The 16,137-nt window shown below is 50.1% G+C and overlaps 1 protein-coding gene across 2 annotated transcripts; it reads left to right on the forward strand.

Annotated features, from left to right (window-relative positions):
• On the forward strand, window positions 1-10,926 carry LOC124703955 (chloride channel protein CLC-d-like). 2 transcript variants are annotated; one of them, XM_047236190.1, is made up of 24 exons: window positions 1-407; window positions 522-594; window positions 1,236-1,457; window positions 1,533-1,579; window positions 1,669-1,767; window positions 2,464-2,538; window positions 4,067-4,155; window positions 4,720-4,860; window positions 4,945-5,015; window positions 6,112-6,191; window positions 6,279-6,428; window positions 6,528-6,587; window positions 6,665-6,739; window positions 7,145-7,296; window positions 7,483-7,618; window positions 7,691-7,822; window positions 7,922-7,999; window positions 8,070-8,125; window positions 8,206-8,283; window positions 8,375-8,531; window positions 8,605-8,706; window positions 8,811-8,852; window positions 8,966-9,333; window positions 10,874-10,926. In XM_047236190.1, the coding sequence occupies exons 1-23, from the start codon at window positions 219-221 to the stop codon at window positions 8,981-8,983; spliced, it is 2,322 nt and encodes a 773-aa protein (XP_047092146.1). In that variant the 5' UTR covers window positions 1-218; the 3' UTR covers window positions 8,984-9,333; window positions 10,874-10,926. The 2 variants fall into 2 exon arrangements, with proteins under 2 accessions (XP_047092146.1, XP_047092145.1); XM_047236189.1 differs by having other exon boundaries at window positions 2-407; window positions 8,811-8,857.
• The last annotated feature ends 5,211 nt before the right edge of the window (window positions 10,927-16,137 follow it).

Genomic DNA, 16,137 nt, shown 5'->3' on the forward strand with positions numbered 1-16,137 from the left:
CCGCCGCCATTGATTCCCCAGATCCCAGCGCCGCGACGACCGCGACGCCGTGGCCAGCCCACAAGCAGCCAAAAACAACCCACAAATTTTTGACAGGTTGTTCCGATACCAACCAAGCCAAGCCCGGCAGCTCCAGAGCTTCTTCCGTCCAGTAAAAACTTCCCCCACGCCTCCCCGTTCGAATCGCTCGCCCCGGCCGGGATCCGGCGCGCGATCCGATGCTCTCCGGCGACCAGGACCTCCCCGACGGCATCGGGATGGCGCGGCTCGCCTGGACGCGCCTCCCCACCGCCGACGGGTCCGCCGCCGCCGCCTCCACCTCCGCGCCCCAGGACGAGCTCTTCGTCGGCGCCGTCGAGAGCCTCGACTACGAGGTCATCGAGAACTACGCCTACCGGGAGGAGCAGGTACGCACTAACGCGCCCCGTTTTGCTAGTGCCGTGCCCTACTATTCGTACTCGTGGTTTCGGACTGTCCGTGTGCGGTGGGATGAGCTTCTGGGCGTGTTGGGTGCTTTGCAGGCGCAGCGGAGCAAGTTCTGGGTGCCCTACTACATCATGCTCAAGTGGTTCTTCGCTCTGGTCATCGGCGTCGGTGAGTGCCCTCTCGACGATCTTGAGCCGAATTTCTCATCTGTAACTGTAAGAGACTAAAAGCTTAATCTAGCAAGACAATTCCCGAGGTGTGGAAGTAAGATATGCATTGGTTAGTAAGCGCTAGCTGTTAAGTTGTTCTGTACCATCTGAAGTAAAAAAAATGTTTTTTATAATCCGATGAAGCTAAGTAGGAGGAATGGTGACATTATATTTTTTTAAAGCAAGTTATATGGTAATTTCCGTATGTGATCTATATTGGAAGCACTATGGTTTACAACCAAAACCCTGAAATTCCACTCTGTCCATTTGAACATAAAGTCCCAACTAATTTTTGCTTACACCTTCAGAAATTCATGTGTAGAGTCTAAATTATTATTTTGTGCTTTGTTGGGTTCATTGATGATTTTAGAAATGCGAGCCTCTCTGTGTCACTCCAGTTTAGCTGTTCCTTACAAGTATGATTTAGTTGATAGGAAATATTCCAAGTCCAAGCATAGAAGACCATATACCCTGTCAATGGAAACTGTTTTATACACTCAAAATATTGCCCCCTGCCCCCCTTTGTTCCCACGATCTAGTTCTTTGCATCGAGTGGATTTATTTTGCTTTGGTATATGAATGTAATCGTGCTGTTTTCAGGTACTGGATTGGCTGCTATATTCATAAATCTGGCTGTCGAGAACTTTTCTGGATGGAAATTTACTCTGACTTTTAAAATAATACAGCACTCGTACTTTGTGGGGTTCCTGGTGTACATACTTCTCAATCTAGCCCTCGTATTCTCTTCTGTATACATAATCACACAGTTTGCACCAGCAGCTGCTGGATCGGGTATCCCGGAGATCAAAGGTTACTTAAATGGTAAGGTTGACCACTTGAATTCCTGATATTGGTATTCTTAACAGCTCGGGACATAATTTGAAATATTTTATGTAGGGGTTGACACGCATGGAATCCTCCTTTTTAGGACATTAGTTGGGAAGGTGAGTTTAGAATTTTACATTGCTTTCTTCAGCTATTATAATATGTCATGTCATGCTCAAATACTGCTGCTTTGACCTTTGCGTAATAGATTTTTGGGAGCATTGGATCGGTTGGAGGTGGATTGGCTCTAGGAAAAGAAGGTCCTCTTGTTCACACCGGGGCCTGTATTGCTTCACTTCTTGGACAAGTAGGTTATGTTGGCGCTATAATGTTCCATTCCGCATTTATCTCAGTTGAAAAAACAGATATATGATTTTCTCTATCATGTTTAAAATTGTCTTTTGATCAGCATAAATGTAATGCATATAGGCAGTAGTGTTTCCCCAGCTCCTGTAAAGGGGTCATAGACTCACTCACAGGTCTATGAATCAGTTATCAAGCGCCTAGTTTTCGTGCCAAAAGGGGCGTCAGTTCGTCATCAATTTAGAAAAACCCATGGAAACCCTTCAAGAATTTGTAGTGTTCATCATGATTAGATGTTGTAGTAATATGATGACAAAGATGGTTGGTGCTACATATAACATAGTACTAGGTGTGGTTTTGTAGTGTTCATCAAGATCTATACAACGCTTAACCACCTCATCAAATTTATAAAGCATGAAACCACTGACATTTTTGTTAGAGAAATTATAACTGGAGACAGGCCATTTCAAGAATATTATAGTCGTCAGCAGTAGTGATGTTTACAAATTGAGCGGATTGGCAATCCATCTAAACTTGCATCCCTGTTGTATAGCCCAACAGTGTTTGTCGTAAAACCCAGTACATAACGACTTGCCATCAGCTTTTGTCTTTCTCATTTCTACTTCATTTCTACTCTGCAAGTAATGATTATTTGGGGCATGCAAATATTGTCAATTACTTACTCTGTGCATGTACATAGGGTGGATCCGCGAAGTACCACTTGAATTCTAGGTGGGTGCAGATTTTTGAAAGTGACCGAGATCGGCGAGACCTTGTAAGTCATTCTCCTTACCATGCAGTAGCTATTTATTTGTCATTTTTTTATGTTTTCATGTTTACATTGACTCGATCTCTTGATTTCAGCTTTCTTATTAACATCCCAACTGAACCATTTTATTAAATTGAACAACCTTTATTGTGACTAGTTTCACTCCCTGTTAGCAGCTTGTCAACAGAAAAAAGAGAGCATAATATATTTGTGTAGAGTATAGAATGCTGTATTGAGATTTTCTATTGGCCATGACACTATATGTTAATATACTCCCTCCGATTCAAGGAATAAGGCGTCCTCGTTTTACGTGTTTTTTGTTTGACCAAGAATTGCTTTAAATATATAACGACTATTTGTATGAAATTGGTATCATTAGAAAGTGTTTTTGAATACGAATCCAACGATACTAATTACATATAATATAATCAAGATTTTGTTGCTCAATTTTTATGGTCAAAGTTCGTCTTGGAATACGCGTGCGCCTTATTCCTTGGGACGGAGGTAGTAATAAACTAAGGTCGTTCCATTGAGATTGAAATGGTTCAGACTTCAGACATGAGCATTATCTTTCTAGTTTAAAACTTTCGACACTTTAGACAAATACTTAATGGTTGCCGGCTTCTTCTCTGTTTAAAATGAGGGATTTGAGCAGAAGCACCTGTCACGTCCTAGCTAGCTAAGGGGGCATTGTTTGGACCTTGGGCTGTAGGGGTGCTCAACAGGAGGTCGAGGTCCACGACCTCACTCCCTTCATGCAGTGAGAGTGCGGCATGAGGCGCTGATCGGCATAGGGAGGTTGACAATTCTTGCTTGCTTTATTGACTAAGTGGAAGGCATTATATGGCCTGCACTACAGCCTACATGCCTAGGAGATCAACTTTGGGCTAAACCAAAACCAACGTGGGAAAGATAACTTGAGAAACAGGGACATATTTAACCAAATCATAACAGTTTTTTTCATTTGGAAGGACCAACACATCCCCTCCTTGACCGGAGTCCAGCTATGGCCTCCTCCTGTGCCCATGTCATGTACTCATGTCCCACATGACAGCACCAGTCCCACACTTCCTGGCTGGTGCCACCACCTTACCCAGAACCCTTTTTTCTTGAGGGAAGTCTATAACCTCTTGTTGCTATCATATGGGCTTTCTGTGCCTGATGCCTGATGTCTCTATCAGCTACTGCAAACAGTAGATGGGCTCTCATTTTTTTTTCTGAACCTTTGATAGCACAGTTCCCAATTCGTAGCACTAAAAATAATTTTTAAGAGGTAGAGTACCAAGAAGATATAGTAATCTCTAAACTAAACCAGAGATTGTCATTGAGATTGCCAGGACTGGGTATTATTCTGGGCGATGAAATGGATGGAATTTCTTGAAACATAACTCACTTGAGGGAGGAACTAGGTTGTTTTGTTTTTCATGTTGAATACATTCTTTTCTGTTATGCTCCATGGCAATAAGCCTCTTTTAGGATGGAATTGGTCAGTTTTCATATTAAAGATCTCAAAGCTATATTAATGTTTCAAAAGGTGACATGTGGATGTGCAGCTGGAGTTGCTGCCGCCTTCAGAGCTCCGGTTGGTGGGGTACTATTCGCCCTGGAGGAAGTAACATCCTGGTAAGAATATTCTTTCTTTATTATTTCTTTTTTCTAGAGAAACAGGACATGCCGACGTGAAACCTAAGTACCATTGTATTTGTAATATCATATTTTAGGGTTGTGTGTGCACCGCCATTACACTGTTACTATATGTTTTATTATGCTAAGTGTGTATTTTTTTTGGGTCAATAAGGTTAATCCATAGGAAAATCTTTTTGCAACACCAGTCATGTTGCATGAAAATTGGAACTCTTGCTCCACATGAATCTTAGATGTCATAGTGATATATGTCCAGATAGTTTTGGAGCTTTTATTGTGTGGTTTGATTATAGCTAGTTGTTTCTTCTTACTCCTGAGTATGCCTGTGGTGGGTTCTACAGTCAACTAATTCATTATGTAGCATTGATATACATTTGTCTAGCATGTTTGGGAGTTGTGCATTGAAACCTCTCATGACAGTTCTTCTTATGTACATCTATTCATGCTGGGTAGCCAAATGATGTCAAACATGCTGTTCAACTGCCTGTCCTTAGTCTAATGTAATGTGATATGACTGATTATGTTATCATTGTATCGCTGAAGGTGGAGAAGCCATCTTATGTGGAGAGTATTCTTTACATCTGCTGTTGTGGCTGTTGTGGTGCGATCAGCCATGAATTGGTGCAATAGCGGAAAGTGTGGTCATTTTGGTGCTGGAGGTTTCATTATCTGGGACATATCTGGGTAAGATTACCTTTTCCTTGTTAGCAGAGAATCCTCAGTCTGAAAATGACCTTTCATGATCTTGATTTTCACTTTTTCTTAAAGAGGCCAAGAAGATTACTCTTACCAGGAACTTCTACCTGTGGCGATTATCGGTGTTATTGGTGGACTTCTTGGTAAGTAACAACATGCAAACTTTATCAAGTATAGAAATGCCATAGTCAGACTTGTTGAAGTGTATAAGTGGATTGCACTAGCCCTTTTCATCAGTTTGGGCTTTTGGTTGCGTTGGCTAGTGCATGAAGCTTGACATGGCATCAGAGCCTAAGGTCTCGAGTCCGAGTCCTGGCTTTTGCAATTTATCCAAAAATTGTTGTTGCCTCCTCGGTGTCCTCTTGAGCTATACCTATAAGTCACCGGTCGACTATGTGACCAGGTGCCAGAAACCATGCATCACCTCATGCTCGAGTGCCCTTTCGCCAAAACCACCTGGCATGAAGTTCTCGCCTGGCTCAGGATGACAGCAAGAGCACCTAATGGCGAAGACACCCTCATGGATTGGTGGGTGCAGGCCAAACAGCAAACCCCCAAGCTGCTGCGCAAGGGACTCGCCTCCGCAGCGCTTCTCACCCCTTGGATGCTTTGGAAACACCGCAATGACTGCATCTTCCAAGGAAGCCAGCCCTCTGTCCAAACCCTTGTCTCCATGATCAAGGACGAGGCCAACCTATGGGCTAGAGCAGGCGCAAAAGGGCTTAGAGTAGTCTTGCCATCCACCTGGGATGTGCACTAAGTTAGCCTACATCTCGTTGTATCTCGCCTCCTAGGAGGTTGTAAATCATATTCTACCTTTTCAATGAAATGAAACGCAAAGGTCCTTTGCGTTTTCTCGAAAATAAGTCACCGGTCGACGTGTATGCCTCTTGAGCTATACCTCTGACAAGACTCAGACGGTTGTACTTCACGAACTCCTCTGAATGTCAACTATCTAGAAAAGCAAAATTGCACCTAGCTAGAGCCTGGATTCTTGTCCTCACCCAACTTTAGGTTAGCTGGAACCTGGAAGGGAGGGAGGTTATTCCCTCAGTCTAGTTAGAGTTGGATCAAGTTCCATGGAGATTCATAGTGTTAATTTACTGATTTACCACAATATTAAAAAATTCTGGCCACAAACTAACCATAGGTAAAAAACAAATGAGCAGTCCTGGTATGTTTGTGCCAATGTGCCTATATTTGATGATTTTTCAATCAATCCATGTTGTGTTTCTTCAGGAGCGCTATTTAATCAACTCACCCTGTATATAACTAAATGGCGGCGAACATATCTTCATAAGAAAGGGAAACGAGTCCAGGTATGCTGAAGATACGATATTTCTTAGTGGTTACGAATTAGAGTTCCTCCTGTGGTTCTGTGCCTAACAGTGGGGTAAAATTTGCAGATTTTTGAAGCTTGCCTCATATCTTTGATAACATCCACCGTTTCCTTTGTGTTGCCACTACTGAGGAAATGCAGTCCTTGTCCTGAATTAGAAGCTAATTCTGGTATCCAATGCCCTCATCCACCTGGAACAGATGGGAATTTTGTTAATGTGAGTCTATTTAGGGAATTTTCAACTCAAATTACATGTCATCTAGCTACAGTTATATTAGTTGTATTTTCCCCTTAATCTGTTCTTTGCATTTTGCAGTTTTACTGCTCAAAAGATAATGAGTACAATGATCTAGCAACCATTTTCTTCAATTCTCAGGTTAGAATATATTTGGTGAGCTTTTCCTTTGACATTCCGTATTCCATGTGACAATAGTCGAATACATTCTCTTGCAGGATGATGCAATACGTAATCTGTTCAGTGCAAAAACATTCCACGAGTACAGCGCACAAAGCCTTATTACTTTTCTGGTAATTCGTAGTCTGTCTGTTTGATTTATGGAATATTATAACTCACACTATCTTCCTGGCTCCATTAGGGTTTCATCCTGAGCTATTGAATTAGTTCACTTTTAATAATATCGAGTTAGAAAAGTATGAAGCACCTATATGTCCATATAATCATAATCTGAAATAGGGTTCAAACAATCAGTATATCTTGTCGAAGTTTGATTGTGTTTTCCTGTCTTAGTAGCACATGCTATTGGTACGATAGACAATAATGGGTTCTCAGCTACTATATACATATATATTACTGTGCTGTAGCAAACTCTATTTCTCAACATTCCATTTACCATCTTTTGGATGAGTGTTGAGATATAAAAAATCTTTGTTTTTCATATGCTTACCTGTCCCCCTTTTTCTTGCTTTGCTCAGGTCATGTTTTACTCCTTAGCTGTTGTAACATTTGGAACTGCTGTTCCAGCGGGTCAGTTTGTTCCAGGAATAATGATTGGATCTACATATGGCCGGCTTGTTGGAATGTCTGTTGTTAAGTTTTATAAGAAACTAAATGTTGACGAGGGCACGTGAGTTCTCACAATCTCTTCAATTCAGCCTATGGTTCATGCATTATTAATACCACTCTATTAGGCTTCTTAATTTGTATCAATAGCACCTTGAATTATTTTTTTCCTTTCTCCCCCGGGTATTTAATTGTTTTGATAATTTGTTGGTGAGACATAATTTCCTACCTACTATCGATATTGGTATAGGTATGCTCTACTTGGTGCTGCTTCATTTCTTGGTGGTTCGATGAGAATGACCGTGTCTTTATGTGTTATTATGGTTGAGATTACAAACAACTTGCAACTCTTGCCACTAATAATGCTTGTTCTTCTAATCTCAAAGGTACAAACTCTAAACATTGATTCTTTGTTGAACACGATGTTAGGGTGTTCCTTCTGACTTCTCTTTATGTAGGCTGTTGGTGACTTCTTTAACGAAGGGCTATATGAAGAGCAAGCCCGGTTAAAGGGAATCCCCTTGCTTGATTCTAGGCCTAAGCAAATAATGAGAAACATGAGTGCAAGGGATGCCTGCAAGAATCAAAAGGTTCTGAAGACTTCTAAGCCATTTATGTAGAAGTAATAACTATATCTTGTGGCCACAGCCAAATTCTAACAGGTTCCGAACTTCTGTGACTTGTGTTAGGTTGTATGCCTTCCTCGTGTTTCAAGAGTTATCGACATTATCTCTGTTTTGCGAAGCAACAATCATAATGGTTTTCCTGTAAGTACATGGCAGTTATAAGAAGCTGTTCCTTTGTGGCATTCAGTAACTGATTGTCGTTGTTGTTTAGATTGTTGATCGTGGGCAGAATGGCGAGCAACTTGTCATAGGTCTCATACTTCGTAGGTAAGAATAAGATGCAGTACCATGCACTCTTGTTTTCTTGGTTTACCTTGTTCACTGACCCATTCGTCCTCTTCTTTCAGTCACTTATTGGTGCTTTTGCAATCTAAAGTAGATTTCCAGAATACCCCTTTCCCTTGTGGGCCAGGTGTACTGAACAGGTTTGTGCTTTTCTATCTAAGTAGGAACCAATAGGTTCAGTATACTATCTTATTGACCTGCAATAATGGATTGTTTTTTGCTGATTCACAGGCACAATTTTAGCGACTTTGTTAAACCACCATCAAGTAAAGGGAAGTCAATTGATGATATTCATTTGACGGATGATGAGCTTGGGTTGTATTTGGATCTAGCTCCATTTCTAAATCCTTCTCCTTACATAGTGCCAGAGGACATGTCTTTGGCAAAGGTAAAGCTTGCCTTCCTTTGGACTATATTTCTCTGCGTTGAATATGTATGATAATATGTGTAATGGTTCTCAGGTGTACAATCTCTTCCGCCAACTAGGGTTAAGGCATATATTTGTTGTTCCTCGGCCTTCTCGTGTCGTAGGACTGATAACAAGAAAGGATCTGTTACTTGAGGTGATGAGCCATATGATTGTTGCTGTTGTATTGTGCATACAGTTAAGAAACTACATTTGGCTGGACACCCTTCTGACTTCTCACTGCTATTGTTTCGATTACAGGAGGATGGGGATATTGCGACGACAGAGCTCCAGTCGACTACTGTAAGGTCCATATTATCTACATCTTGCAAGCTTGTCTACTGCCATAAGTCTAGTAGTAGCACAATTTCTTGATGCCATTTTGGATTGACTGTGTAAACTATTTTGTCCTGCAGAGCTCACCTGAACGGTAAAACGCCAGGGGGAAACTCACATCTACAGCGTCCTCTTCTTGACAGTCTGATGATTGAGTAGTAAATACATAGTACAACACGTCTCAAGATAATTTTGATAGCAAGCAGTTAACCTTCCACCGCATGTTGGGGGCATCATCAGACCCTTGGACTCGGAGGCACACAAATCAAGCAACACCGAAGGGATGAGAGATGCAACATAGACTGGATCCTCCAAGGTTGATGCAACAGTAGGATAGCCCATGTGTTGGTGACTAATTAGGTGATTGTAAGTTTGTTGCTCGTAGAAATGTTTATAGACTCACACTCACTCATGGTGGTCATATCCACCATTCATGTATACTCACGAGGTTTGATTTGAATTGTTTGATTCTACAGCAGTCACACAGGTCTAGACCCCTCGTGTCGCCCTCCTCTGGCGGCCGAGGGGCAAACCTAGCCGCCGCCGCCTTAGGCTCCCACCTCCTCCCTTCTTACCTCGCCGCCGCCGGAGGGGGCCGGCAAAGCCGCGCGCTCCCCGAGGAAGGTGGCGGCGGGGCATTTCTTCCCCTCCCGCGTCCCTGGCGAGGAGGAGCTCGCTCGGGCGCGGCTCAGGGCAGCGGGCATGGCGGCGTGCGGTGGCCTCGGCGGTGTGCTGCGGGCGTGGCTGCTTGCGGCGGGGCGTTTCTAGCCGCTGGCGGCGGGAACTCCGGCAGTCGAGGTCGGCCGGGTCAGATCTGGGCTGGCTCGGGGCGCGGTTGGCTGTGGCGGCGCGGCGGCTGGCCGGCGCGGGGCCCCTGCAGTGTGGCGTCGGATGGCCGAGTCGGAGGCGCAGGCGGTGGTCGGCGGCGCGGCGGCCAGCGCCATGGGCGGGCCTCGATCTGGGCCTGCTAGGGCCGTGCAGGCCACGGGCGCGGTGGCGGCGTCGTGCCGGCCCGGCCTCGGACCGGGAGGGCTGCGCGGCGGCGGCCTTGGGTTGGCCACGGAGTTGCCGCGAGTGGACAGCCATGGCGGCGAGGTTGCTGCGGGACGTCCGCGGCGGGTCTGCTTGCTGATGTCGCGGCGCGCCGCGGTTGCAGGCCAGGGGCGGTGTGCCTGGAGAAGGAGCTGGGTGAGGGGCGCGACGGGAAGGCGTCCTCGGCTGCGGTGGCTGCGTGTTCTAGGAGCTCTTGTCTGCAGTCTTCGGCGTTCGTCATCGAGCCCCGCGTTGGTGTTGGTCGGCGTCCCCTCTATGTGGCGTTCCGGCGGCGCCCACGGTGCTCTTCGGCGGTGCTCCGTTGGCTTCAGGCGCGTTGCTCCGGGTGTCGTGATTCGGCGGATGTAGGTGGTGGTCTGTGCCGGTCCTTGTTGGGCGGGCGCGAGATTTTGGGACTCTTGCTGGGCGAAAGCTTTGTCTTGGCGGCCGGCCAGGACCGACGACGGTGACGCCCGTGGGCGTCGCATCCTTCTTGAAGGCGTCGTCGAAGTGGGTGTCTCATGATCTCCGCCCGGGCTCTCCGGGGGAAACCCTAGATCCCTCGCGGGATCGGGCGTGGGCGGCGCTTTTGTGTCGCTTTGCCTCTTGGGGCCTCGCTTTGGACGTCCACCGGTCAGAGGGGCTTGTGCAGTGTTTTGGTGGTTCGGTGGAGGCAGGTTCGTCTTCGGCCAGGCGGGGCGCGGCCTTGGGGTCGGCGTGGTAGTAGGAGCGGTGGCTCCGGTCTTTCGCCTCCGCCTGTTGCGTTGAGGTGTGGTGTCGACCTGGTTGGTCGTCGACCCGTGTGGAGCGCAGCCTCGGGGCTGGTGTGTGGTGTCGTGTTGTACGGTTTTTCGGCCAGTTTCCCTCATAAACGGGCCAACTCTTTTCTCCTATATCAATGAAAGGCAAAGCTTTTGCCTCGTTTCAAAAAAAAAAGAAAAAAGTATACTCACGAGAAATTCATTCGTGGGAACTTGCGTCGCATTGCTTTCTGCGGGTTCCGTGTAAATTTCGTCTATTTGGTATAGTCTGCGAGAAACGTCCTGGGTTTAGTCGATCGTCTGGGTGACCCTTTCATGCTACTGGTCTCTGTTTGCTGTGAAGCCTGAACCCTGGATAGGCAGGGGTATCTTTGCTTCGTTTCTGCATGGCATTGCTGACTTGTTCTGCAATCTAGCTGCGTGCATGCGTCGCTCAATCTTGTATTGGCAGGAGTTCGCCGGCAAGATTTGAAGAAAAATATGAAGCAATTTCACATTCGTGACTAAAAGGGTATCTGGAACAAGCCCAACGGCTCGATGCTCTCGCGACCATGGCGCGGGGCGAGCTAGCTGTTTCCCTAAACTCCTAACTCGATCAGAGGAAGAAATTGAGGGAGAGAGAGGATGAACTCGACGAACACACAGAGAATTTTGTGCTGTGCTCAACTTCTTGCAGCTTTTCTGTTTCTCTCCTTTTATTCATGAAAAAGGAAAAACGTGGTGAGCAACGTGCTCCACTACCGATCATGCCATCCCATGATCCGAGCTTCGTGCTACACGATCTAGACTTGGTCCTGCGCCGTGCAAAGCGCAGCTGATAACAGAAAATAGACTAGCTACTCCCTAACTGACGAAACTGACGAAACTGACAGCGGTGTCTAACAGTGACACTTGTCTAAAGTATTTTGAGCAGGGCAGGGCGAGGGTTTAAGCAACAATCTCCCCCTCAACCCGAGCTCATGCCCTGAGTGTTGATGATGCCAATCTTGCCGCGAAGCTCTTCAAATCGAACACGACCAAGAGCCTTCGTCAGAATGTCTGCCTTCTGTTCTCCTGTGCCAATGAACTCTGCCCTGATCATGCCTTTCTCCACGTAATCACGGATGAAGTGGAACCGCAGATCAATGTGCTTGGACTTGTCATGCATCACTGGGTTCTTGCACAGGGATATTGCTGATTTGTTGTCTATGTAGATGGTGACTGGCGCTGCTGCTCGATTCAGTAGTTCGCCGTACAGACGAGCCAGCCACACGCCCTGGCTAGCTCCCGTCGCCGCCGCGATGTACTCCGCCTCGCAGGACGATTTTGCCACCACCGACTGTTTCTGAGATTGCCAGCTGACAGGACTGCTTCCAAGAAAGAACAGAACCCCTGAGGTGCTCTTCCTGCTGTCAATGTCACCGGCGTGATCGGAGTCACTGAACCCGATCAGCGTCTCGTCGTCACCGCGGTTGTACACACAACCGTGGTTCAGTGTACCTGAGATGTACCGCAGGAGATGCTTCACTGCCGCCAGATGATCCGCCGCCGGTGCTTCCATGAATCTGCTGAGGAAGCCCACGGCGAACGCGATATCAGGTCGAGTGTTCACCAGGTACCTGAGGCTGCCGATGATACTGCGGTAGAAGGTGGCGTCGACGGGCGCCTCCTTACTCGTCCTTGCTCGGCTGGCATCGAGCCTCCATGGGCGTGCGTGTGGAGTTGCAGTCCGCCATGCCAGCCCGCTCCGATAGTTTGCTTGCATAAGCTCCCTCGTGACACGAGAGGTGCGCCCTTGTCCCTGTCTCACCTCGAGTCCGAGGTAGTAACGGAGGGCACCAAGGTCGCTCATGGAGAACAAGCTCTTCATCTCCTGCTTGAACTTGTTCACCTCTTGTTGTTCTGCTCCTGCGATCACCAGGTCGTCGACGTACATGCCGACGATGAGCAGTGTGTCATGACTGCCCCTCGCGTACATGCCGTGCTCTGACAAGCTGCGCCTGAAGCCTAGAGACACCAAGCTTGCGTCTAGCTTGGCATTCCATGCTCTCGGAGCTTGGCGCAGTCCGTACAGAGCTTTGTGGAGCTTGTACACCTCATGTTCACGTCCATCGGCGGTGAAGCCCGGTGGCTGTGAGACATACACCACCTCCTCGAGCTCACCGTTCAGGAACGCGGATTTCACGTCCATGTGGTGCACCTCCCAGCCGCGGTGCGCCGCCAGTGCAAGGATCAGCCGCACGGACTCGAGCCTAGCGACTGGCGCGTACACCTCCTCAAAATCCACCCCAGGACGCTGAACGTATCCCTTGGCGACAAGACGGGCCTTGTGCTTGACGATGCGCCCGTTCTCGTCCTTCTTCACCTTGTAGACCCATTTGAGGCCAATCGCACGATGGCCTGCAGGGAGAGAGGTGAGCGTCCAGGTTTCGTTCTCGTCGATGGACTGCAGCTCGTCAAGCATGGCTCGACGCCAGCAGCCCTCCTTCTCAGCCTCTGCGAAGGACGTTGGTTCTTCACCGACCATGAGGTGCAGTGCCTCATCGTCCTCTTCTTCGTCTTCCGCAGATTGTGGGCGCGGTGCCAGCTGCGCCGGGCCAGCAGGTCCACCCACCAGGTCAGAGACGAGGCGAAACCGGTGAGGGGCGTCGGCACTGTCCGCCGCATCGAATAATGCGGAGCGTGCCGTTGGTGGCGACACGAAGTAAGACGGCGTGCCGCCCGTGGGTGTCGCAGTTGCTCCTCCACCGCGTGTTGGTGATGGCGTGGTCGACGTCGAGACTGAGAGGGGCGTGGGTGGTGTCGACGCGCCACTGCTCGAGGCCGGTGACCCAGCTCCCCCGGTAGCTAGGCGTGTCACGTAGATAGGGTGCTCGACTGTGAACACGCTGCTCACCGGTGGCTCCCCCGGCGCGTCCCAGTTCCAGCAGGCGCCCTCGTCGAAGACGACGTCTCTGGAGACGTGCAAGCGCTTGGTGGAAGGGTCGTAGAGGCGGTACGCCTTTGAGCCCGTCTCGTATCCGACGAACACCATCGGGTGGCTTCTGTCCTCTAGCTTCTGAAGGTTTGGGCGCGTCACCTTGACGTGGCCGACGCAGCCGAAGACGCGGAGGAAGCGCACGTGCGGCTTCTTCCCATGCCACGCCTCGTACGGTGTCATGGCGTCGACGCTGCGGGTGAAGCATCTGTTGAGGATGAACGTGGCCGTGAGGACGGCCTCTCCCCAGAATCTGTTTGGCACCCGCTTGGCCTTGAGCATGCTCCTGGCCATGCCGAGGAGCGTCTGGTTCCTGCGCTCCACGACGCCATTCTGCTGCGGCGTGTACGGAGCTGTGAGATGCCGCTGCACGCCTGCCTCCTCACAGTGCTGGTAGAATGTGGCGGAGGTGAACTCGCCGCCACGGTCGGTGCGCAGCACGCGCAGCTTGTGCCCGCACTCCACCTCTGCCGCCGCTTGTATTTTGACGATGGCACGTGCTGCTTGGTCCTTGGATGTGAGCAGCTCCGCCCACATGTACCTGCTGCGATCATCGATCAGCAGCAGCACGTATCGGCGCCCTCCTGGCGTCTGTGGCGTGATCGGGCCACACAGGTCGCCATGGACGAGCTCGAGGGGCTTCTCCGCCCGGTACTTCGCCCGTTGCGGGAACGGAGAGCGTCGCTGCTTCCCAGCGAGGCACGCGTCACAGAGCTCGTCGGCGTGATCTATTTGAGGTAGACCACGCACGAGTCCGCCGCGAGCCATCCGCTGCATACCGTCGAAGTGCAGGTGCCCGAGCCGGGCATGCCAGCGCCAGGCATCGGACACGTCACCCACGGCGAGGCACACTGGATGCACAGGGGTGAAGGTCAGTTTGTACAGCCGATTCTGAGATCGCTTTACCTTGACCAGGAGGCGTCGATGCTGGTCGTGGATGGTCAGGACTCCACGGCGGATGTTGATGTCGAACCAGCTCTCGTCGAGTTGCCCAAGGCTGACGACGCTGCTCTTGAGCGCGGGGATGTAGAACACCTGCGTGAACGCACGGTGATCACCGCTGCTGCCGGCGAACACGACGGTGCCGCGCCCGTGGATGTCCACCACTGAGCCGTCGGCGAAACGCACTTTTCCAGACACTGAACGGTCTAGATCAGCGAAGGCGTTGATGGAGCCTGTCATGTGGTTCGTGGCCCCTGTGTCGAGGAACCAGACCTCACCGCTTTGGCCGTCCATGCGCGAAGGAGTGATCATGGCCTTCTCTTCGTTGAGGTAGATGCGTGCGCCCTCGTGAGCTCGTGGTGCCTCCGTCGTGACGACGGTGGGAGCCTCGATGATCTCCTCGACGCACGCCATCATCATCGCTGGCCCGTCCTCCTCTTCGGCTTCGACGAGGTTCGCCGCCGCCGGAGCCGCCTTGTTCTTGGCGGCCTCGTCGCGCTTCTTCTTCCGGCATTCGCGGGCCCAATGCCCGGCTTTGCCGCAGTAGCGGCACTTGTCCCTGTCGACGGGCTCGCCCGCCCCGGTGGGCGGTGGCTTACCGCCTTTCTTCCCACGGTCGTCACCCTTGCTCGAAGAGCCACCGCCACCGCGAGGCCGGCGCTTGCGCGCCTCCCACTGTTCCTCAGTGAGCAGGAGCTGGCCGCCAGGCGCGTCGCTCCCTTGATCTCCATCCAGGCGTTCCTCGATCGCGCGCAGGTGCCCGGTCACCTCCTCGACAGTCATCGTGGCAGGGTCGAGGAGGGTCTCCATGGAAAAAGCGATTTGAATGAATTGCGATGGGACGATGGACAGGAACTTACGGACGATCTTTTCCTCGGCGACGGTGTCGCCCAGTGAGCGAAGTCCGGCGACGAGGTTGGAGAGGCGGAGGGAGAAGTCCTGGACCTTCTCCCCGTTCTTGAACGACACGGTCTCGAACTCCGTGCGGAGCCGCCGGAGGCGACCGTCGCGGACACGATCCGGCCCCCGGAACCGGGTGCGGATCGCTTCCCACGCTGCCTTGGACGATCCTTTCCCGATGAGCATGCAATGCATGTCCTCCGGCGTGGATCGGAGCAGCGCCGCAAGGGTCTTCATGTCGTCGACGCGCGCGACGTGATCATCCGTGATGGCGTCCCAGAGAGACGCCGCCAGAAGGTTGACCTTCATGACCATTGCCCAGGTCGTGTACCCTCCCGGGTCAGCATCGGGAAGTGCAGGTTTGCGCCGGAGCCGCCGCCGGACTCGCGCACTACCTGCTGTACCACCACCTCGCCGCCGCCGTGTCGCGACCGGTCCCTACCGCGGCTCTGCGAGCGCCGTCGCTCCACGGGTGGAGGGGTCCGTGACTGGTGCGGCGATCTGCTTGACATGGCCGCAAGATCGCAACGCTCCGATACCAATTGTTTCCCTAAACTCCTAACTCGATCAGAGGAAGAAATTGAGGGAGAGAGAGGATGAACTCGACGAACACACGAGAGAATTTTGTGCTGCGCTCAACTTCTTGCAGCTTTTCTCGTTT

Source organism: Lolium rigidum, chromosome 3 (genome assembly GCF_022539505.1).
Source record: "Lolium rigidum isolate FL_2022 chromosome 3, APGP_CSIRO_Lrig_0.1, whole genome shotgun sequence".
NCBI classification, from domain to species: domain Eukaryota; kingdom Viridiplantae; phylum Streptophyta; class Magnoliopsida; order Poales; family Poaceae; genus Lolium; species Lolium rigidum.